This window comes from Micropterus salmoides, unplaced genomic scaffold (genome assembly GCF_014851395.1).
Source record: "Micropterus salmoides isolate LMB-PRFRI ecotype aquatic unplaced genomic scaffold, ASM1485139v1 Ms_hic_scaffold_4, whole genome shotgun sequence".
In the NCBI taxonomy this organism is placed as follows: Eukaryota; Metazoa; Chordata; class Actinopteri; order Centrarchiformes; family Centrarchidae; genus Micropterus; species Micropterus salmoides.
In genome coordinates, this window is record NW_024043372.1 from 15,397,543 (window position 1) to 15,421,387 (window position 23,845).

Consider the following 23,845-nt stretch of genomic DNA (forward strand, 5'->3'; position numbering starts at 1 on the left):
TTCCTCGTAAGGTCGCTGTGAGCCCAGCTGTGCTTTACTGTATGTACTGAATACCAAATCACACAACCGGTAACTGGAACCAGGGATGGTTTAGATTTAAAGAAAGATGAGACAGGAGAGATGGAGAAAAAAAAAGGACTTAACCCTCCTCCTAGTTTCTTTTTATGGTTACAGTGTGTGCCTCCCTAGTTTTCACCCCAGCGTAACTAATCGCATGTCAGTCAATGTGCCGATGGAAAGAGGCAGCAGTCAAAATACCTGTGTCAGGGCTGTGGTCATTAGAGCATTCAGTGACTCGCTGGCAAGCAAACACACACGTGACTGCACACGCACATACATACAGGCATAACCAAAGCACAGAGAGTATGGGGGGATGGTGTGTTGTAAAGCAGATATGGATTTTTACGTGCAGATATCTCCGCTGCTGCGTATTTCACCTTTATGTGTTCCTGTGTGTGCATGTTTGCATGCTATGTATACAACGTGGCTCTGAATGTGTGCATGCGTGCCCACGTGTTTGTGTAATGTATCCTGTCCAATAATACACACATTGATCCTAGCGAGATGAAGATAACAAAGTTAGACCTTCCATAATATTTATTTTCCCATAACAGACCTGCTCAGCCACGCCCAGTCATAACTCCATGCAGATGAAATATGGTCTTCATTACCTTCTAACCACAACACACAGAGAGTAGTGAGAAAAAACAAAATTGCCCTTCTTTCTCGACTGAAAGAGCACGAAATGAATTGGAGCAGCTGAGATTTTTTACATTACCATGACAAATACGGCGGAATGGGTAGGTGAGAGAGAAAAGGGAGAGATAGCAGGGAGAGAGAGAGAGAGAGCGAGAGAGAGACAGAAAGAGAGAGACACACATGACGACAGACAGAAAAGGGCAGATCAGACAGAAAGACCAAATTGTGTGTGAGAGAAAAAAAATCAGCTCAATTTGTGCTCAACTGTAAGCTGTGAGCTGAGAGGAGAAATAAAATAAGGCATTTAGCTGGGGATCATGTTAAACCATGCAAGTGAATGAGTCCCCAGAGAAGAGTGTTCCCTCTCTCGCTTATGATGGACTTAATTGCCTCTATCAGTGTTAAGATATAACATTCATCTCAGGTTTATTGCTCGGCTTTATGGTCTTGTCCATCACACTGAGGGCTTCAAGAGGCAGGCCACTCCTCAAATGGCACACTAAAATAATGAGACAGATTACAAAGCAACAAGATAAAAAAAGAGAAAATAGCATAATTTATGTTTGGAAAATGAGAGTATTTTACAAGAACTCCCGACTGAGCAGATCTGGTATGCGAGCGAGCCGGCAAAGCAGAATGGTTTTGATGGTATGCTGGATGGATTACTCTTTGGTTTCTGGGTCTTTCAAAATGCATGGTTCGTCTGGCTAAAGGCACACACATCTCCCCCACCTCTGACCCCCGAAAGCTCTGGGTAGGTGTAGGGTTTCAGATGGCCACACAATCGTGCCATTGTGCTCCTGTTAACACAATGAAAACAAAGCTAACACATCGCTGACATTCAACTCCCCCCACTCTGCCTAACCTTGACTTCCAACACAACTCAGGTGGAACACAGAAATGGATCATCAAGCAAGGCAGAAATCTGAAAAGAACTCAAAAACAAGATACCAAAGCATAATCCTGTATATAAATAAATACCATGGTGTCTCCACACGGACCAAACAACCCAGAATATTCAACATACAATCAAAGCCTAACATGCCTCTGGAGCAAATTGACATTGACATATCATTTCATTTCTTTAAGATGTGGTTCTGATATCCTAAAAAAACAGGCTGCATCTCATCACATGAGGACTTGAGAACCATGTCTGCATGTTCCATTAAATCTATTAAGTCCACTTGCATTATATCATAGTGCTTACCACACAATAGGAGCCTTTCAAGGGCAGTCGCGGAGGAAGCAAACAAAGGGCCCTCTCTTTCAGGGACCAGTCAAGTAATTCAGAAAGAGCCAAAGACGATTTTTGTGTGTGTAGATCTTCTCCACCAGAACCACAAGCTGCAATTTCACCAAGTCAAGAAAAAAGGTATAGAGTGGAAAAAGACAGCAGCAAGATACATGTTTTTTTTTTCCCTTCACAAATGCCTTATTCAAAAAGACACTGGAGGAGAAGTGTCCTTCTGTAAAATAGTGCATCTCTGGGTCAGAAAAGTACAGAGTTAGAAAGAAATTCCAGGCAGTATTTGAGAGCAAATGAGGGCTGATTATACCCAATAAATACTCTGATTTGCATATACTTTTGTTGCATTCAACGCAGAGGTAACGTTTTCAGTTCTGTTTGTCTGTCTGTCTAACTTGATCACCACTTAGGAACGTTGATATTGGGTGATCCTGCAGAACTCTTTAACATTTTTTTATGTCCAATGCTAAGGTTTTTAAAATCCTTGCCTTTTCTGCAATATCTGCAAATGGCAAACACAATATGATTATTGCGGTCATGGAAAATAAGCTATGATTAAGGTATGGTTATGATTATGCAACTAAAACACTTAAAGGTGAATGTTATTGTCAGATCTGTGATGGGACACAAACTCCAATATCTTGTACAGAAGTCAGACGAAGTCCGAACCTCTCTCTACAGCTTTACATCAACATCACACTACTTCCAACATTGTCACTGAAAATTGGATATAAATTATGAGGTGCAGAATTGTCCAATATGGATGTAATTCCATTATTAAATTTAGTCAAAAGCATAGCATCAGCTGTCTTTTGATTTTGCTGTAGTTAGCATGACCATGTAGCCATTTGTAAAGAGGTTACGATTGCTAATACTATGAAGCATATCATAGTAAAATCGCACATTTTGATGACATTTTAGAGCTGAAATGCTTATCAATTAGTCTATAATTCTGCAACTATTTTGATAATTAATTAAGGTTTTCAGTAATTTTACAAGCAAATATGCCAAAGATTCGCTGGTTCCAGCTTTTTAAATGTGAGGTTTTGCAGCTTGTCTTCGTCACGTGTAGTATATCATGACGATAAACTGAGTAAACTGAAGATCTTTCGGATTTGGACCAAAACTAAACAATTGAAGACAAAATTTTGGCCTGTTGAGTAACTGATAAACTGAGAAAATAATCTGTGGATTGGTTGATAATGACAATAATCGTCAGTTGCAGCCCTAATTTCACCTGTAGATGTTGCTAGAGCAACATGGTAAACGTATTTGGACATTTTTCAGTGGTAATGAGTCTGGCGCATTTGAAATTTTAAACAAATGATTCCAGTACAAAGCTTTATTATGCCGAGACAGGATTTAGTTGGTCGCCATTCCCTAATCAGCATGATTGTCTTTCACTGTGGTTCTATGTTTAAAAATGTCTAAACATTTTATATTAAAATAACAAATTAAGAGGAATGTGCAGCTCTGGAAGAGGTATGTGCTCTCTGAATGCTTTCTAGTTAAGAATGTCTTGGTGGAATTTTTATAAAACCTATGCAGACAATGACATTTATAACCTTTTCCATTCAAATCACAATATTATCTCTCGCTTCTTTCTGTAGCAGAAAAGCTAAGCATAACTTCAGCTGTTTAAGAACTGTTTTCCCAAGAAACCTGGTGTGCACAAGTACAGTAATTTGAAAACACAATATAGCACCACCAGGGGAAAAAAAACTTCTTTCTGTATTTAGGAACTCACCATGTATTTAAATCTAAATGCAGCATCCAGTAACGTCTACTTCTGTCAATAGGGCTCAAAATAATGCACTGTTCTTTCATTCACTGCCATGCTGACTCCACATCCAGCCTCTGCCACTAGCATTCAGGCAGATTTTTTTATTACCAATCTAATTGCACATTCCACCCTGACAAGAGCTCATTAAACCTTAATTATACACATGTTGTTTTCTACAAACATCTCCATTTGGGTCTCTCTGCCTTGTAATTGTTCAGCAGGGACAACCAGTTGAGATTTCACAGATTGAGAGTGAATAAGAGAGAAAGAGAGAAAGAGAGAGAGAGATAGAGAGAGAGAGAGAGGGAGGGAGAGAAAGAGGGAAAGTGGGAGAGAGGGGAGAGAGAAAGAAAAAAATACCAGAGAGGGAGAAAGAGAGAGAAGAGTGTCTGGAAGTAGGTCATGCCTCTCCATAAACAAGGCATGGTTTCTAAAATAATATACCCATCCAGTGGAAGTAATGCCAAACAACCAAGCGAATGTGGAGCTCATGTAATATTTACAGAGCACTAATACATAGATGGCAGGTCTTTTTCTCAGCAACCACCCCCCAACCCCTTTCCACAACCAGAGGTTTCTTTTTTTATCTGTTTTTTTTCCTATTGCCATTTGAATTTCAGAGAAATCCAACTACATTGATCTGGCAGGGAGGGGGGATTGGGCGGTGTTAAGATGTTGAGTTTCCCTCTCTTTCTTTCAGCCCTCTTTTCTGCCTCTCCTATCTGTTCCTAGCCCCCCCCCCATCTCTCTCTCTCCCTCTCCCCTGTTCCTCTCTCCATTGTTCTCAACGTGTTGGCTTTGGCTGTGATGTTTTTTCACACATTTGTTACATTTTAGCGAGGGAAAGTGGGCCTTGATCCAGACTCTTTGAGGCATGGGCGATGATATTACTGTGGAGAATCGGCCTTTTAAAGACTTCTTTAAACTCCAGCTGGTGCTGTAAGGTCATCAAGCACTTGTTCGACGTCTGGCCCAGCGTGATCCTTCTGGGCTCGGGACTAACTGGCTATGTCAACTCCAGGCCGGGCTTTCTGGGCATTTGACAGCGCCTGGCAATGCTACTGCAAAAGGGAAAAGACTGTAAAGAAAACCCCTTCAGCATGTTTGCGAGTCCAAGTCCTGTGAGAAAAATACTCTCAACAGATTATTATGTTTGATAGGCAGGAAATTCACAATAGCCTACCTGCAACTACAGGGGGATGACTATGTATATAGTTGGAATGTATAGAAAACAACCATGAACAACCATGCATTTTTAAATTATATTGTGCACTCAATCCGTGGCGTTCATCCACTTTTAGTTAGAAAGTTACCCTGCAAGTGGGAAATTATATCATCACATATTTTAGCTACATTGACTTTCAATGGAAATGTCTCTGATGATGACAATATCATGTTATACACTTCACACAATTTTTTACTTGTAATCAAAAACAAAAGTAAGCTACTGCAATCTTCTAGTGTATGTGATGAGTTGATAAAATTAGACCATTAATTGATCGACAGAAAATGTACTGGAAATTATTTTGATTAGTATAAAATCATTTGATCCCCTCTTCTCAAATGTGAGGATTTGCTTTCCTCTTTCTCACATGATAGTAAAGTGAATATCTTTTGGTTTTGGACAGTTGATCGGACAAAAAAGTACTAGTAGTCCTATATATAGGGTATGTTAAGAAATCAGTTTGATGTAATGCATACTGTATATGTGAAGAACAGTTCAATGTATAAATCTGTAGTTGTACATACATTTTCCATATTGTGATATATAGTATATCAATATTATATAAAAAATCCTTATTAATATTCTGATATTGATTTCAGCCATGTCACCTAACATTACTACATTGATTATTTTCCCTCTACAACAAATTATAACTGTTATTATGTATTCAAACTGTATTAATATGCTATGTTATGTTCATGACACCTTTAAATCAGATGTGCTTGACAATCTGTGGGGGCAATGAAATGAGATGTTTATCACAGGCCATCCGGTGTCACCGCCACTTAACACTCAAAAAGCATCAAGTGTCCATACTGAGCCTTTCAGTCATCGCTGGGGACTTTCTCAGCCTGTCACTGTTGACACTTACTGTATGCATCACTGATACCCACCCTGCAGCGGAAAATAAATAGCCTGTCATCAGATCACTCCTGCTTTGCAATATTACAATTATCTTGGCAATGTAATTTTGTTTTTTTAGAGCAGACATTTGTTTTGTGTCTCTGTTTTGTTTTTATTATTCAGTTGGTTACTTAAAATATTCCACTCTTAGCACAATTACAGTGGAACATCACTCAGTTCTCACAAACATCAAACACGCTCACTGTACGGTGTGATGTGAGCCATGTCAAGATAAACAAACATGACATATTAAACAGGAAAATGAGTCACTCTTATTATCTCACCAAAATAAATCTGGAAAACACTAATTATAACAACCTGTGCCTGATCCTGACTGATTCACCCGTTCTCTGGCTGTCTGTGTATGTATGTATGTACAGTGTGTGTGTGTGTGTGTGTGTGTGTGTGTGTGTGTGTGTGTGTGTGTGTCTGTCACATTCTTCTCCTGCTGCTGCCTTAATAGGCAGTCTCTTAGATATTCGCTACAGAATTGCGCTCATGCAATATTAATATCACACCAAAATATGGAAGCCGTAGCCCCCACCCTATCTCTCACTCCCTACATAATTGACTATGCAAGGCTCCAAATCAGCTTGGAAAAAGAGAGAAAGACACAGAGAGATACAGCAGGGGAGAGAGAGACATGCAGAAACCAAGGGAAACAGAGAGAGAGAGGACTCCTGAAACAATCCTGTCATCTCTGCACTACAGCAGATTCTGAACCTTCACCCTATGTATCGCTGTCAAGCCAGTGGAGCTAAAACAACAACAACAATAACAACAACTACAATGGTGGCTCAAACACTTTGACTCCGGTTGGATAAGCATCAGCTTATCCAACCGGAGCTTAAACAAACCTCCACTCTGGCAGCTCTGAGAGACTTTGATTCATTGTATTTTATTATTGAATTTCATTGTATAGGTTCCTGTAGTTCCGTTACAGATGACAATAAAACTTTAACTTGAACACATGACACCATGCACTACTCAGTAAACCTCACTGATCCACCAGTGGATCAGTCATGCTGTGTAAAACTTTATAAAACCACATAAGGTTATAAAAGATTCTAATTATATTCTAAAGTTTCCAAAGATACTAAATGTGTATAAAATGATGCACAAGATATTTTTCCATTTGATGAAATGACCATTGAAACATAAAGTCTTATAGAAGACATGCATGGTACTTTTAGACTTAAAGCAACCATTTGGAATTTTTGACCATTAATAAATCAATGGAGCAATGTTTTATGAGTGGGTCCTCATTTTATTTGTTCTTGCGTATGCACACAAGCACCATGCACGAGCAAAAGAAATGCAGCAGAGGGTAAGGTAAACATTGATGTAAAGAATGTAGGTATCAAATGTTCAAAAAACCTGCAAATGTTTTATGATGCAGAAAATGCATCCAAAGTGTTTGTTAGACCCCAAGGATACACCCAATGCAATGTGTTGAAGAACACTGAATGGTATGGGAGGCAGTCAGCTTAGCTTTGCACAAAGACATAGGGGCAACAGCTAGCCTGGCCTATGGCAACCCTAAAGTTCATGATGTATCCATACACATCAGTAGTATAAAATGGCAATCAGTAGTTTTTTGAGGGACTTACTGTATGTGCCTAACTATTCCATGCTGAACAACAGCCCGGGTGCAGTGGCTTCTCAGTCTCTCCCTCTATAACCACCAATTTCTGCTTGTGTACAGATTAAACAAACAAGATATAACATGTTAAAAGTGGGGTAAGCGTCTCTAATCGAATACACGTCTTTTTGTCAAATTTAACTAATATTTCCTCAGGGTCCGCTAGCTAGTCTGATCTGTGTATGTGTGTGTGCTGAAAAAATATCCATTGTTTGTACACAGCTCTGGGTCTATAATTGGGAAACAAACAAAATGGCTCCCACCACACCACACAACACTATTCCAGTTATTCCAGCCATTATTTGTGAGTCAGGAAACTTTAAATAACTTGCCCACGAATATTCAGTCTACTTTCTACTTTGCCAAGACATGCTGCTGTTGTCATATCTATTGTAGAAGGACAGATGTGAGTGTCGCTGTTTGGAGTTGTTGTGCTGGCTCTGGGACCATCTTGTCCACTCTGCATGTTTGCTTTGCAGCAGCAACTGTAGCAACAGTTTGCTAACCCACAACTCAGCTAATGTTAGCTCCATAAGTTGCTTTGTCATTGTTCGCTCTATATCATGGTATTTGTCATAGCATTGGATTTCTCCAGAATCGCGTTGGAGGTGCTGGTTGGTGGATTTTTGAACATTGCATAGACCCAGGGAAGTTGTTTTCCCCTGCTTCCAGTCTTTATGCTAAGCTAGTCTAATTACCTCCCGGATCCAGCTCTGTACTTAACTTTTCCTTAAAGTACTTAGGTCAGTAAGAGCTTAATAGTCTTCGCTATTCATAAAATCCCATTGCCTAGCCCTATGGTATACGCTCATACTCACTGTACTCATGTGCCTGATGAACATTATGCACTGTGCACTTGTAACTTTAAAGAAGATTTCATATAAACCAACAAACACTGATTTAAAGAGTTACATTCTATTTTAGGGCAGAGATTCCCCTCAAAGCCCCCAATAAAACAAAAGCCCCCCCTATTTGTTTACATGCAGGGATGAAGAGATCTCTGCAGAGCAGTGGGGGTCACGCCCTCTGCACTGAGCATTTTAAAAAATGAACTGTAGGCATTTAGAGCCATAATTGATGTTGAAAGAAGGAAAAGAAAAAGGTTGCGGGGGCAGAGTCAGTGGTTGGGGGGAGGGGGAGGTGGGCAGTGCACCTTGACAGGAAACATAGAGGTGAAGAGCAGGAGTTGGAGGTTAGCTTGACAGAGAGAAAAGAAGTGATGGTTGGGGGGAGGTCTCTGCGGAAGTAGCAAGCCCACTTTTAACTGAACCGAGGATGGTGAGTGGTGGTGGCGTGAGGCAGGGGGAGACAGATAGAGATCAGGGGAAAATAAAAGGGGTGTGCAGGGGAAGGAAGAGGGGAGGAAGGAGAGGAGCTGGGAGGTGGGGGGGGGGGCAGGGACCTACTGCACCTTGACACTTGCTCTCACCACAGCACCTGATAAGTGCAATGGAAAAACGTCTGGTTTCCTCATGCATGTTAAGTGGTTTATATTCTCCTCCTCTCCATGCAGCCTGTAGCTACAGTCTGCTACTGTACTGACACTGCACCCAGATAATAACAGACAAAAGGAAATGACAGAAAACCATAGAATGAGTGAAAGAAATAGCATATATTGTCTCCATTTGTATTGTGGTTTTTTGGGGGGGAATGAATTCTAATCTGTGCGAGAGATGTGATCTTTCAATTGGTGCTGAACAAAACAAGTAGGCCTTTTAGAAATGTCCTTCCCTTACATTAATGTTTATCCATAACGTTATAACATGGCCTTCTTCATTCTATAAACAACGTCTGCATAGAGATTTAGATGCAGAGTTTAATTTGTGCAACAGAGGATCAGATGACAGTGGATATATATCTTTACTACCTCACGCATTAACTGACAAGGAACTCATTCTCATGATTTGTAAGTGGGTCTCTCCACAGAACAGCATTAACAATATTCACTTTAGATAACATATGATTCCAGGCCCTGGGAGAGGATGGGTTTCTTAGAAATGCTTTGTTAGCACTCTCCCCCTTGATAAATGATTGAGGACATGTGGCCTGAGACATCAATACAATCTCTGTTGTAATTAAAAAAGGTGCGCACCAACAATATTACACAGCTTTCGCTTTGTCTGTCTCTGTCTCTCTCTCACTCACTCCCTCTCTGTCTCTCCCTCGCTCACCCACTCTTCCTCTCATTGAGCCCTGGAGCAGAGAGGAGATAATTCAAAAAGCACTTGCATGGAGTGAAACATGAAAAAGGGAGACATATGAAATTAAATTCTCTCTTTTTCGCTCTATTGTTCTTTCATTTTCTCTCCTTTGTTACATAAATGCATAAAGGCAAGACAAGCTAGATTCTAATTATGATTTTCACAATACTAAAAGATTTCTTTTTTTACTAAAAAAATTAAAGAAAGGTGTCACAAACAAAGTAGACTTACTGTCCCAGCACTTTGTCAAAGTCAAACTACTGCAAGTGCTGCATCACTAAACTTCAATTAATATAATCTTTTTTTCTTTTTTCCAAACATCCTCATGAACAATTATATAATAAAATTGTTGAAAAATGTGACTTTGATGTCCCAATACAGATTCTTTGCAACAAAAGAAGTAGAATTAAAGGCAACAAATTTTTCTGCACTTTATCATCTTTGTCCTTCCTTCCTATTAAAAACCTAAAACAGGTCAGAAGCAGAAGCATTATATCCAGAAACCATTGCGTGCCATTGTTCTGTGTGAACACAAATACAGTAGGAGACGGTTGGGTAGCCTATCAGCTGCTGTGAGAAGCTACCAGGCAGATACCACACAAACCACTAAGTCAGGTGTGTGCTTTATTGGGAGCCTTGCAGTGGCCAATGATGGTTTAAGGATTGGAGACTGATCTATCAGGTCTATCAGAGTGAGTTTAACGATGTTGAACTTTGGGTTGTATTGTTTCCTGGCCATTATTTGAGTCCAGCTATTAGTTGTGGTCTTTAACAATTGTTTTTATGCAGAAGCTTTTGGACACTGGATCAAGAGCTTCCAGCTAATGTGCATCCATGGGGCACATACTTTAAAAAACGAAATATTTGAGCAATGATAAACTGCGAATTTCAACACTGCTTCTGAACTTCTATCCTGCGTTTGGACAGTCCTGCTGTGCATGTGGTGGAAGGCCTCTTACTGTATGGATAAGGGGTTAAATGTACGCATGTAGGTGTGGATGAGACCGACGGATGAGGCGGGACAGAAGCCTGGGAGAGATGAGTCTTACCCCAGTAGAGGGCAGTCTCTTGCCGTCAGGGTTTGGGCGCATGGGCAAGGAACTGTAGAGCCTCACACCTCGATCTGCAGCACCGTATCTGCTCTGGAGGAGGAGGAGAGAGAGAGAGAGAAAGTTTAAGTATATTTTCTTCCTTTTACAGAGAATTCAGTGTGAAACATGGATGAAACACTTCAAACATTCACACAAAAGTCCCAATAAAAAAAGTGAATCTAATTTGTTTCAAACTTATTTAGTTTTCAAACTTACTTAAGTTTTATTTTCACATCCAAAGTGCAGGGATCATTCATACTGTAGTTCTTCTCGTGGTCCTCACTTTGTGAGTGTTTCATACATCTCCACCATGTCTGACAGCCTGCACACTGGCTGCCATGTTAAATTACATCACCTCATGGTGAAGTACCACACATAATAACTGGATAAGGTTGGCTCAGTAGCGGCACTAATGGAACTAAGCTGTTGTGTTTGGTAGCCAGGGTTCCTGTGCTCTGCTCCACTGTACTCTACTGACTCCATCTTCCTATACATTACATAGCTGATAATTAGAGTGTAGTGGGTTGTAAGCCTCCGACACCTCCCTGTACTTCCCCATGTGGGTTTTAGCTGTATAACACAACCTGAAGGAGTGGTGGCAAAGCCCTCAGTAGTTGGGAAGCTAATGATTCGCAACATGTGGTCCCTGCCAGGGAAAGACGGTGCAGCTCAGTGGGGTTCACACCGTGGCCTACAGCCACAGCGGGGGTACATCCCAGGATTCACTTCAAATCTCACTTACTCTATTTCACTCCTTGTCTTTATCACTCTTCTCACTTCACTCTCAACAATACGCAACTCACTGCACCTCTGTGATTCCTTACATCTACATTTTTGTTCTGTAACATCTGGTCAACAGTTTGCATGTCGTTTCTGTCATCTGATTTGACAGGGAAAACCTATTGTGTGTGTCTTTGTCTTTGATCAAATGAGGTACATCTCTTTCTTTCTGGTGTTGGAGAGTCCATTTTAGCTTCTGTACGCTGTGTGCTGCTAAAATATAAGCTGCAACTGGTGATGTGGAAACTGGTTTCTCACAAATAAGAGGATAAAACATGAATTTAAAATAGGCAATGATTATGTTTGCTGCCTGCCATGTATATTGCTTACTGGCTTGGCCACACTTCATACATACAGTCTGCTAATGAGGATGTGATGTAGATTATTGAGGGAGAAAAAACACAGGGCAGGTATCTAGAACAAATATCACATAACCGCTCTCTCTCAAAATGTGTCTTTTACTTGCTTCACTCTGTCTTTTCCCTTGTTCTTTTTAGCATTCATGGTGTCACCTCGTCAACATACACACCCGAACAAAAAAAAAAATCACATGCACACAAAAACACCTAGACACGCATGTAATCACACGGACGCAAATATATTTAAGGGCAGGGCCTCAGATTGCTATGCAGTGAGAAATGCCGTGTTTGACTATATTTAACAACTGAGTGAGAAAACATCCCCGAAGCAACCAAAACTGGCCCTGCCTTTCACTTCTAGTCAGTCACGTGCACACATGAGCATAGCAGGCCTCAGCTTTTACAATGGAAGCGCCATAAATGCACCTTTGCAGACTGTGTTTATGGGCCTAAATGCATAGTGCATAGCTTATGCAACATACCGTGCATGAAACAAGAAATCAAATGGCGTAATCACAGACACTATACTGTGCAGGCTATCCCCTGAGGCAGAGTGAGAGTACTTGCTGTGTAAGGTTTTGATTTCCTGTGCTCATTATGAAAGGTGAAAACAGATGAGTAGACAGCAGTGGCCATCTTGTCGATATGGTTTGCGTAATGATGACACAGCATTATTAAAGAGAACTCTCATTTTCAACTTTCCACGGTGGTGCACCGTCCAAACAACCAACAACCAAAACCCACAAAAGCAACCCTTCTTTTTTTTGGTAACATGGATGTATTGTTTTCCTATAGTCAGAATTTGTGACGATGAAATTACTTTCTATAGCGATACACAGTAGGTCTGAGAGAGATTCTTTTTTTTGTCTGACATGACACCATGCGACTTTGGTCATAATCAGCAACCTGACCCAGTATGTTGTGTCCTCTAGTCAGACATTTCTTTTTCTTTCTACTTTGCTACTGTAAACTAACTGCACCTCTCAATGGAGACTTCTTTCTTTCATGGCTTGTTAGGTAGCTTGCCAGTATCTCGGATAAATGAATGCCTTGCAGAATAGCTGCTTTAGCCAGCGAAGGAGCCCCAGTAAGTGAATGTTTGATATTTCTCCAGTGTGCCAGGCTAATCTGGCCCTGTGGCATGCCATTACGGGGCTAATAACAGCTGTCTGCGGCCTGGAGGGGACACAAGCAGTCCTGGCTGCACTAACTGGCCCTGACAGACTCATTAGGAGTGCTGGCACCCAGAACAGCAACAGCCAAACTCCTCACATTTCCTTGCTGGCTCACAACAGTTTGCAAGTGCAAGAAGCATTGTTCTCTACACTTGTTCTCTGACACCTTTCTTTTGTTTTCTAGTCCTCACTTCACCCTTGTCACCTCTCTTTCACTTTCTGGCTGGCTTTGGGTTTCTACTAAACCAGATGCTACCTGCCGTTTACCATCTCTGCTCGACTCCATTACCACACTTTTTTTGTTTTATTTTTTTATCCCCTACACCTACACTCTGGTTCACTTGTTTCCTCCCGCTACCGTAAGCTTCTCTGACAACAGTAACAGTAAATTAATAAATACACGAATAAATAAATAAATAAATAAATGTCTTACAGTTTCTAACTAACTTTGGTGTGCAGCCACAGGAAGATGCTGCACCACACCAGGAAGAGACTGGCATCCTCTGAACTTTGTATCAGTTACTGTGGCTGGGCCCTGTTTGAGGACAAGAGGGACTTCCCCAGGCAGACAGCAAAAGCAAACATTGTCCTGTCGCTCAGTAGAGTCAAGCCAATCAGTACAAGCTGAACAGGCAAACAATAAACACAGAGCCAATGATGGTCGTCTGACTATAGAACCATTAACAATGGGGGGGAGGGATACAAGGCTGTGATATGCTTTCTCGCACGACACCTGCCATGTGACAAACTTGTTGGTACTGATTATACTGACTCACACAACAGTTTTGTATTGTGTTGAAAAAGTATATTCGCTAAGTTTGATTGAAATGTCACGCCAACACGTGATTTTATCGAGGCCACATGATACATTGGCTGATATTATTGACCAAGATTATTATTTATCATATATTTACTGTTACTGTCATCTTTGATATAACGATCATCCAACTGTAAAATCTCTTCACTCAGACATATCCTTATCACATAATGTTTCTTTGTGATTTTTATGTCAACATAAAAACATCAAAGGAGAAGAAAAAAGAATATCAGCTGATATTTTGTCATCGGATTTTGAAGAAATCTCAATATCCTGTAAAATCCATTATCTGTTAGGCTCTATCATCTTAATTTTGCTCCATATCAGCAGCCTAAAGCACAGAAGGCACTTCGATACATCTACTCATTAGATATCAGCGTTGGCTTTGCCCTTTTATTGGTGCGGGTGGTGGGGCACTGTAAAGCCAAAAGGCACAGCTGTGAGGGTATAGTTACCTGTAACGTTAGCTGTTGCATGTTATATTATTTACGCAGATCTGGTCTTAATGGAACACATGTGTGTCTGCAGCCAACATTCTTCCCAGATTAGCTTAAAAGGCCTGCACACATCAGACTCCACCGATGAGAGGAATGCAAGGCATAGACCGGCTTATGTGGAAACCCTATCACTCATCTATGGTATACAGTAATGTATGCATGCACACACACAATCATGCATGTACTACACACATACTGTATTTATACATTACGGAGACAGTGTTCCGTACTCTATGTACAGTATGCACTCAGCACTGCATGAACACTGACATTAGTAATATGATCAATCAATAACACAAAACATTAACCTTGTTCCAAATAGCCATCTAGTCCCTGCATTGTTTAATTCTGTTCCCTTAGATGCTGTTGTTCCTGAAATTTCAACTGTTAAAATACATTATCCTGTCAATTCTGTTGTGTAAACATATTGCATAATATCAGTCAGATTTCTAGCTGTGGTGGTCTGACAGTCAACAACAGAGTATGAATCACGTTTTCAGTGGTTTTTAGAGACTTTAGTCTGAGACAAAACTGACTACAGTGTGCAAATTTGGTTTGCATACTGCATTGTGATGAATAATTTTCTGTCATAGATTTTATACTGAATGTGATATAATTGTATTTTACGACACATGATTCAGATGTTGTGCTTTACATTCACAGGCTTTTTACATACATACTTAGCTTAGCTTCAGGTTGACATTTAAGCTGAATTTCCAGCTCAGTTTGGAAGGGTGTATAGTATGTACTTCAGTCCCACTAGGATTTTGAAATGACACATAAGGTTTCTTAACTTTATGAAAACAACTTTATTTTGCAGGGACTTGGGAAGGATTTTGTGACATCTTTTGTCAATTTATCCACAGTATCCCTGATACCATCTAGCCCCATAGACCTTCAACACACTCACATGTCAGTGGTGATTCTTTCAAAGGGAAGGGCAGATTTAAATTATACCAGTTTACCAGAAACTATGAGTTATGAACATGCATTATTATATGGCTCAAGGTTCAGGTATAGGACTGTGTTTAGACTCTATTGTCTCTCTCTAATCTTCCATTGCAGACTGAAGACTGTTATTTACGATGGTGTATTAGGGCCATTGTAGGTAAAAAAATTAATAAATAAAATAATTAAATTATGGAGCAGGGATATAGATAATATTCTGAGAAAAATTTCACAAATTTACAAGAAAAAAAATTAAATATTCTCTGAGATTAAAGTCACAAATGTATGAGGATGTTCAGATGTGCTTGTGTTATTAAGGGCTACTCAATAAAAAGAAGGTATTCAGAACAAGACATCACATATAAGCTACTTTCACCAGCCAGTATTATGCGATGCTTCTTTCTGTTCAAAGACCAAATAATTGAACGGCAGACATTTATAAATACTACTAAATATATAAAGACTACGATGTGACACAATCTTTCATGAGGCTTTGTTGCAGTCCCTCATATGCCTAATTGTCTGCAAGGTCCACCTCTTCTCTTATGTTCTCATGCGCTGACTCTTGTCTTGTATTATTAATGACTCACGTAAATTTATCACTTTAATCTCAGAGAATATCAGATTGTTTTCTTGTACATTTGCAGCATCAGCATATTTGATGACGTACTTGATTGTGCATGATTCTTTTAAGGTTGTATTCACATAGTTAAATGTACTGTTGAAACAAAGCGTGTGTGTTTGTGTTCATGCGTCCATGCATGCCTGTGTGCTGGTGTGTGTGTGTGTAAGAAAGAGGTGTCAAGTGCGGCCTAAGCAGCTCGACCATAACCAGGACATGAACCCAGGGGCTACCTGCCTCGGGCCACTACTGACACTCAAACTACTGATCACACCACTGGGAATATCCAGTCAACACCAGCGTTTGAGCCGCAGCTATTTATAGCTGACTGCAGCTTTTACAATGACTCTCCATCCATCCCTGGTGTAAACTCAAGTGAGCTTGTATGTACGTACATGCTTATGCTTGTGCTTCTAGGTGGGAACAGCTGATTACATAATAATCACTTTAATTCAAATTAATTCATTATAATTCAATAATTCAAACACAACTTTGCCTGTGTGTCTCCTATTGTCTCTTCTTCTTCTCTTCTGTTGTCTTATGGCTTCTCTTCATCCCTCCCTGTGCATCCACCCTTCCTCTTGCAGCCTCATCTTGTGTTTATATTTCTCTGATCATTTTTCTTGTTCCACCAGTCAACACAGATCGTAATTTACACGCGAGCACAATACATCAGCTGAAGATTCTTAAGCTGAACCTCTGACAACATTCATCGATCTCTCTATATGGTTCTTCTATTCCTTTTCTATTTACTCTCACCTCAGTCTCCTGGCATTTCAACGTGCTCATGTTGTTTAACACTGACAACATACAGTGGTAAGTGAGGATGAGGAGGTCACGTGCCTTTGAATGTGACATTTTCTAACCCAACTCATCCCATGATGTTTTCTACTGTAGGTGATAGAAAACCTAATTTAAACCTTATCAATGTTGTGTTTTTTTTTTCCTTAACCCTAACCTTGGCATTAACCACAGGCGTTGCATTTGTCGAAACCTGACTGTTACAAAACCTTTTAATGGGAAGCTGAAAATGTTTTGCTATTTTTAAGAAATACAATTAATAGTGAAAGTGGAGGTTGTGCATCTGCAACACATTTTGGTTTTCCGACCGTGTGCTCATTTCTCAAACTTTTATGACACTGTGCCACTCGTCCTTTCTCTTCCCTGTCTCTGTCGTGTTCTTTCTAACTTGACTTTGTGTCTACCTGCAGCTACAGAGGGCTGTCACAGATTCTGTATGCACTGGAACAACAATGTAGAGCTTGGCTGCATGTTTTTAGGTAGGTAGATAGGAAATTCAGCAGCACCATCTAAAATTGTACCAAAGCTTAGACACTAAGTACAGTCGGCTGAGGGTATGATTGAGTGGATTAAAGGCAGCTTTTTTGAACTCTCCACATGGAAAAATGGAAAGACCGTTATAGATGCAATTAAAGATTTTTGCCCCCGTCAATGGCAATACAGTTTGTTGTAGCATCCATCAAAGTGCAAAATTAAAAACTAAAGTGGTTCTGTTCAAATGAAAGCCAAGTAATCAGGCTTCATCTACACTGAAGCTGAGTGGTGATGAATTATGTCTCTTATTTACATCACAGGCAATTTTAAAAAAGACATCTATAACACTAAACCTCTTACCAAGGATAACATGTACTGGAATAAGTACTGGCGATAAAAATTTGATAGCTTTCGTTTCTGTCACTTTCTCCCTCACACACAAACATGCCTGCCTTTTGTATTACGTTTGACACAAAAGCGAGAGAGATGGAGCACATTAATAAAGTGCAGTCGTTGCCCTTGCTCTCTCTGATACAGAGGAGAGAAAAGAAACTTTTCATTTTCATTTCTGTTTCATATCTGTTGTTGGGTTTTTTTCAGAACCCCTCATCTTTTTTTATGAGGCAGTTTCCAAAAGGCAAAACAACATGGTGTTACAACAATACAACTTACAACCAACAACTGACAAGCAGAGCCAGCACCTCGGCTGTACGCTGGCCACAACTAGTGTGTTACAGGCAAGAAACAGATGGTTGGGAGAAGATTTAGCTAATACAAAAACAGGGGATTTTCTCTTTTCTTTTTTTTTTCAGAGGTAAAGGCTAGATTATTTTAATACAGGCAGAAGCTGAGGAGGATAATTCCTTAACAAATTGGGATTGCTGTGGAGAACATATCCTCACAAATGTCAGTTTGCATCTGATTTCATGAGAAATTCTGTCACTGTGATATAAATGTTCTCATGTTTCCTTCAAGAGAACTTAGCAAATATACCACCATCTGTGCTGTGCTGTAAGGGTTTTTAGCAACACAGTAATACTGAGAGTGAGACAGGAAAAGGAGCAGTGCTGACATCATAGTTGACAAATAATAATAATAAATCATCAAGTCTTTTTTTCAGCTTTTTCCAGCTTGTCAAATGTGAAGATCTGCTGTATTTCTTTGTTTTACCTTGTTGTGAATGGAGTGTTATTGGATTTTGGACTGTTGGTTGGATAAAAACTGCAACCTGAAGATAGCAACATGGGTTCTAGGAAATCATGATTGGGATTTTCCACTATTTTATGACATTTTATAGACTAAAGATTAATCTGACGAATAAATTACAGCTCAATCAATTATGGAAACACGTATTTGCATCCCTAAAAGGTGCCAAAAGGTTCAATGCATGTTACATTTTGGATTGTAATGACAGTGTAATCTCTTATTTGCATTACTTTGTACTCTTATGAGGAATATAAAATGAACATGACCATGTTCATTTAAAAGTGTTGGAATCCAAATCAGTACGGAAAAAAAGCCCCTTCACGTCATTAAATTTAAATTTCACAGCAAAGCATTTTGAATGTTTTGTTAATGTTTGGATGTATTTACTGAAATGAAAGCATTACATTTATGAGATGTGTGCTGCAGAGGAAGTCACTGTCTATGTTAGGGCATCTTGTACAGTAAGTCAGCTTTAGCAGCCTATTTAGAAGTTCAATCACACATCGGAGGGAGAGAGAGAGAGCGGCAGTGAGGATAGGAAAAGACAAGGCAGCAAAGACAGAGTAGGAAGAGTGAGAGCAATAGAGGAGGCAAGAAGAGAGGCAGAGATGGAGAGATAGAGGGAGAGAGTTAGCTGAGAGTTGATATGCTGACTACAGGCAGTTGATTTGGTTTCAGAGAGCATTGTTACGGTGCTTTGAATTAATGCCTCCCAAAGAGTCCAATTGTGATTCTTGGGCTGTGCTGACAGAATATTTGACAGCCTAGGGTGAGCTGCTGATCTCAGCTGAATCCTCTGTTCTCTGTGTGTGTGTGCGTGCATGTGTGTATGTGCACATGCGCCTCTGTATGAATGTATGGTTGATACCCAACACATTCACACACCTACACATGTTCAGATATGTGTGGATGTGCAAAACAGTCAAAACACCCACACGAATATGTGTACAGACTCCCACAAACACACATACGGACACAGAAAGACAGAGTGGACAGTGTGTGATACAGAGACTAAAATGAACCAACGCATTAATCAAATCCTAAATGACTGTTAACTAAGCGCTAACACACACAGACACAAACAACCTTCATATGCAGGTAATTTCAGCACATTCACTTAATCAAGATGAAGCAGTTTGACCAAGGCTTTCTTTTCTTTTCCCTGCAGGAAACATGTTGTTCCTCTGGGCTGCTGGAAGAATGAAAAAAACACAGACAAGCCCAGTGCTTCATTAAAGGGATAGGAAGAAAAAAAGAGACGCTCCATCAAAATAAACGTGCTGCACAGTAGCGGTCCAGTTTGACGGCAGCTCGACATCATGAAAAATCATTTGTGAAAATGTAAGTCACAAAACTGCAGATTCTGCAAATATAATAATTGTATTCATCATGTGAAGTCTCTTGATACCAAAGCTACTCTTATCAATTACGCTAAAAAGGTGCTCTAAGGAGATGGATGGACTGTAGGCAGTAAAGACTGAAGAAAATGACATTACCAATCTAGATAAAAATTTAATACCCAATATCCATTTAATTGAATAGGGTTTGCTAAATACGTGCATGGATACAAATCAGTGTTATATACAGAAGTCTTTCACGCTCAGAGAAACATACAAGTCTATTGCATATAATGCCTAACCTGTGTACACACTAAGCCTATACACTATACACTATGTAGACTATAAAATTTAGTCTACATAGTGTAGTTAATTTATTTAAGATCTCATTATTTACTCTCATTCGGCAGAGCTTGTTAATGAGGCATCTGAATGCAAACTGATTTCAATGTGTAGTTAAAGAAAACCCCCATGTTTTGTAGCATCCTGTCGTGACCAAATTCTTTCATTCATTTAATTTTAAGTTCACTTTGCCCAGATGCCCATACCAGAACTGTAGACTTAATTACATTAAATGTAAGAACAATAAGAAATACTTAAAAACAGACCGACAGAAAGCCTTGCATACACTCCTTAAATATTTAATTATGAGGGCTATAAATTGAATTGTCTGAGCTATGTCAGACAGCTTTGAAAAAAGGAAAATCTTCAAATTTTAGTTGAAACAAATAGCTGAATAACCAATTTGTGAGTCAAAAGAAAATTTATCAAATCTATTTTGATTATTGATTAATCGTTTTTCTGTCAAAAATTGGCTTCATTAGTATGAGAATTTGCTTTTCTCGGTTTTACGTCACCGTAAATTCACCTTTTTTTCCCCTCAGATGGAACAAAACATTACATCACATTGGGCTCCATGTAAAAATTGTGATGGGTGTTTTTCACTATTTTCTGACATCTGACAACAATAGTCTATCAAGAAATAATCAGCACTTTGATCAATAATAATAAACAATCGTCAGCTGCAGCCCTAGTTCAAATGTTTTATTCAACTGACTATTTACACGTGACTTGACTTGACTTGAAACTTGATGTTGACTAATTGCAGAAGACTATTATTCAGATTAAGATTCAAAGTATGAAACCCCCCTTAACACTGTCTGACTTGACACAAGTTATGAGACGATTGTAATGACATGAGTCAAAGGTAGATATTTATAGTTTACAATAAGTATCCGTCCTTTCCCCCCTGTCATTTCGCTAATTTGAGAACTTTACTCACCACAGTATCATGAAAAGTTTAGAATCAATGTGATCACACAGTTTGTATGTGTCCGTCTCTCATGAATTTTGAGTTTACAGTGTTTTTCGGAGGTTTCCACAGTGAAAACATCATATATCTGGCCAGCATGAGAAATCTTTTATATGGATCCTTTTCTAGGAAAGCTCAGAAGCCAGTGCTTCATTAAAATTAACTGGATAAGGGGAAGAAAACAATGGGAACAGCAGGAAGCAAGAGGCTTGCAGCCAACGGAAGAGTATAATTGTAATGCAGGTGTTGTGGATGGATCCTTCTCCTCTTCCAGCCCTCTTTCTCTCCAGCCCTCATCTTCTCCTCTCTTTACCTCTTCTATCCATTTATAACACCTTCATCTCTCTCTCTGCCTTTACATCTTTCTCTCCATCTTGAGTGCTGTGCCTCACCCTAATTAGAAATTCCCCCTCCGACCAACTGAAATTGAATTGCCCATCATTTGCATAATGATAGCTCACCGGGCTGCCGGCCGATTTAACGTGAGATGAAATGTAGCAATCACTTAAGAGAGTGACCATGAGGGGGTGTGGGTAAGGAGGGGTGCATGAGGAGAGGGGGGGGGGGGGGGCAGTGAGAATATGAGGATGAAATGGGATCACACAGATAGAGTGAGGTTAAGAAACAGAGAGAGAAGAAAAAGAGAAATTTGACAGGTATTCAGGTTATTGTCTTATACAGCTATATTGCTTCAGGGAAGGCTGTGTCCTCAATATGACAGTGACTGGACACAACAAGGACACATAAGGACACTTATGTAACACTGTACCTCTTGTCAATGCAGGCACTTCTGTCTTTCAACTCTAATTATCACAGAGCATATTTCCTATACAGCTACTATTCTGTCAGAATATCCTGTGTTACAAAACTACGCTGATCTTTACGTTCCTACTTTTGTATTATTCTCAATCTCCAGCTGCTTTCTTTTTAGGGTCATTTAACGTTTTTGAGAAAAGGAGTAGCAAAAGTGGCAGAAATTATGTTTTTCAGTGTCCAGAGGTTATTCTTTTATTTCACAGTAGCTTATATTCTGAATGCAACTCAATCAACACCTCAACCAAGAGTCTGTCAAGCTAGGGTAGCATTTGGCAGCAGTCCAACACTCCAGCTAGTTGGGCGAGAAACATTGATCATTTAGAATCGGCTCAGATTTATATGCCTTTTCATTTCCCTACTGACAGAAATTCAACAAGCACTCCTCATTAGGAAATAAAGGATGAAAAGCGTGTCCTTAGGATCCAGGGTTAAGATTGGTTTTACTTCCACAACAGGAATAAAATACTTGAACACAATTATTGAATGTCAGTAGCCTCTATTGTTGGTGTAAATGTTAAGCGGTTTTGTAAATGTTGTGCTATTTTTAGTCTCTTAAAGTAGATGTTTGGCAAGTTCTGACTTTGTCCCAGCACGAAATCAACATCGGGAACTCCTGAACCACCCACGGTTTATAAGAAGTGGGCAGCCTGTCAAATGTGTAGTTGTCAGTGAACGCCCTATCAGTTGAACTTCCACACCATGTACAAATTACTGTAATCAACAGTATGATAATCATCTCATCTCGCCTCTTCTGGTGCATGTATCTGACATCCCATCTTTCTTAAAAATGAATAATGATTAGTAAAAAGTCCTGATAAATCTTGTCTCAGTAAAGTCATCTGACTATGGTCAAATCAAATAATGTAGCATGATCAGTGTGGTGTGGTAAAATGAAAATGAAGAAGCACAGTGCCTTAAAATCTTATCACAGAGACATACTTGACTCAAACTTAGGCAAACCGATGCAAGTGGTTTAGAGGTCATATTTGTTTCTAATAGTCAGTGTGATATGTTGGGCTATCAGGTTGGAAGCTCTGCCCAGAGTCTGATAAGGCCACTGTTTATTGTCTGACTTCCACTCTTTAACCTGAGGAACCTCAGTCTCTCACACACGGTACTTTCCAGTCCTTAGCCATTACCTCAACATGTGTGTGTGTGTGTGTGTGTGTGTGTGTGTGTGTGTGTGATCTTTGGTTTCCATCACAAGTCTTGACCTAATTAAGAAGTCCTGTCGATGCTCAATAACTGACAAATCATCAGAAAGCACACAGACTCGCACTATACACACGCACATGCACACAAACACACACACATACACACAATCATTTATTAAATTCTTCAATCTCCTCTTCCACTGTCCATCTCTACATAAGTGATCAGTGATCACATGTCACATGTTAAAGTCGGCTGGCCCAGACAGGAGGGAGTTAAGTCCCTTATCTCTCCTCCCCAGAAGAAATTCCTACTAGAGGCCTCGCTCTGCTGGTTTCCTGCCTTCTTGCCCAATGCCCTATTTTTACTCATCGGGGCTGTAGAATACCAGGGGCAGCTTTTTCCTTGTCACTAACCTATTTCCTGCCATTCTCATTCTGACATTTCTCCCTGCCGTGCGCTTTGCTCAAATCGTTCCCCCTCTTTATGGGTCATAACCTTTCAGTCAGGGCTGTTCATATTCAAATGTACCTGCCGATGCCGGAGCCGCCGCGAGGTCACCCGTCATTCTGGTTGGCCTTTTTCGGTGTTCACAGGTTTCCTAACATCAGCTTTCACTAGCTGTTAATTTGAGAGCTTTCTGAGTGCTGCCAGAAACAATCAGGTCCACACTGTGCTTTGCTGTCAGGTTGACCGACTGTAGTGCATTACGGCTCATCTAGAAAACCATAAGCAGTTCAGGATATAAATTACAATACG

The 23,845-nt window shown here is 39.9% G+C and overlaps 1 protein-coding gene across 5 annotated transcripts in view; it reads right to left on the reverse strand.

The window, feature by feature from the left end:
- Positions 1-23,845, reverse strand: part of tox2 (TOX high mobility group box family member 2) — a 118,227-nt gene that overhangs the window by 52,757 nt on the left and 41,625 nt on the right. For all 5 annotated transcript variants that reach the window (XM_038697244.1, XM_038697245.1, XM_038697242.1 and 2 more), the window contains exon 2: positions 10,749-10,841. In XM_038697244.1, coding sequence (XP_038553172.1) covers positions 10,749-10,790 — 42 coding nt within the window. In that variant the 5' untranslated portion in view covers positions 10,791-10,841. The remainder of the gene's footprint in view (positions 1-10,748; positions 10,842-23,845) is intronic.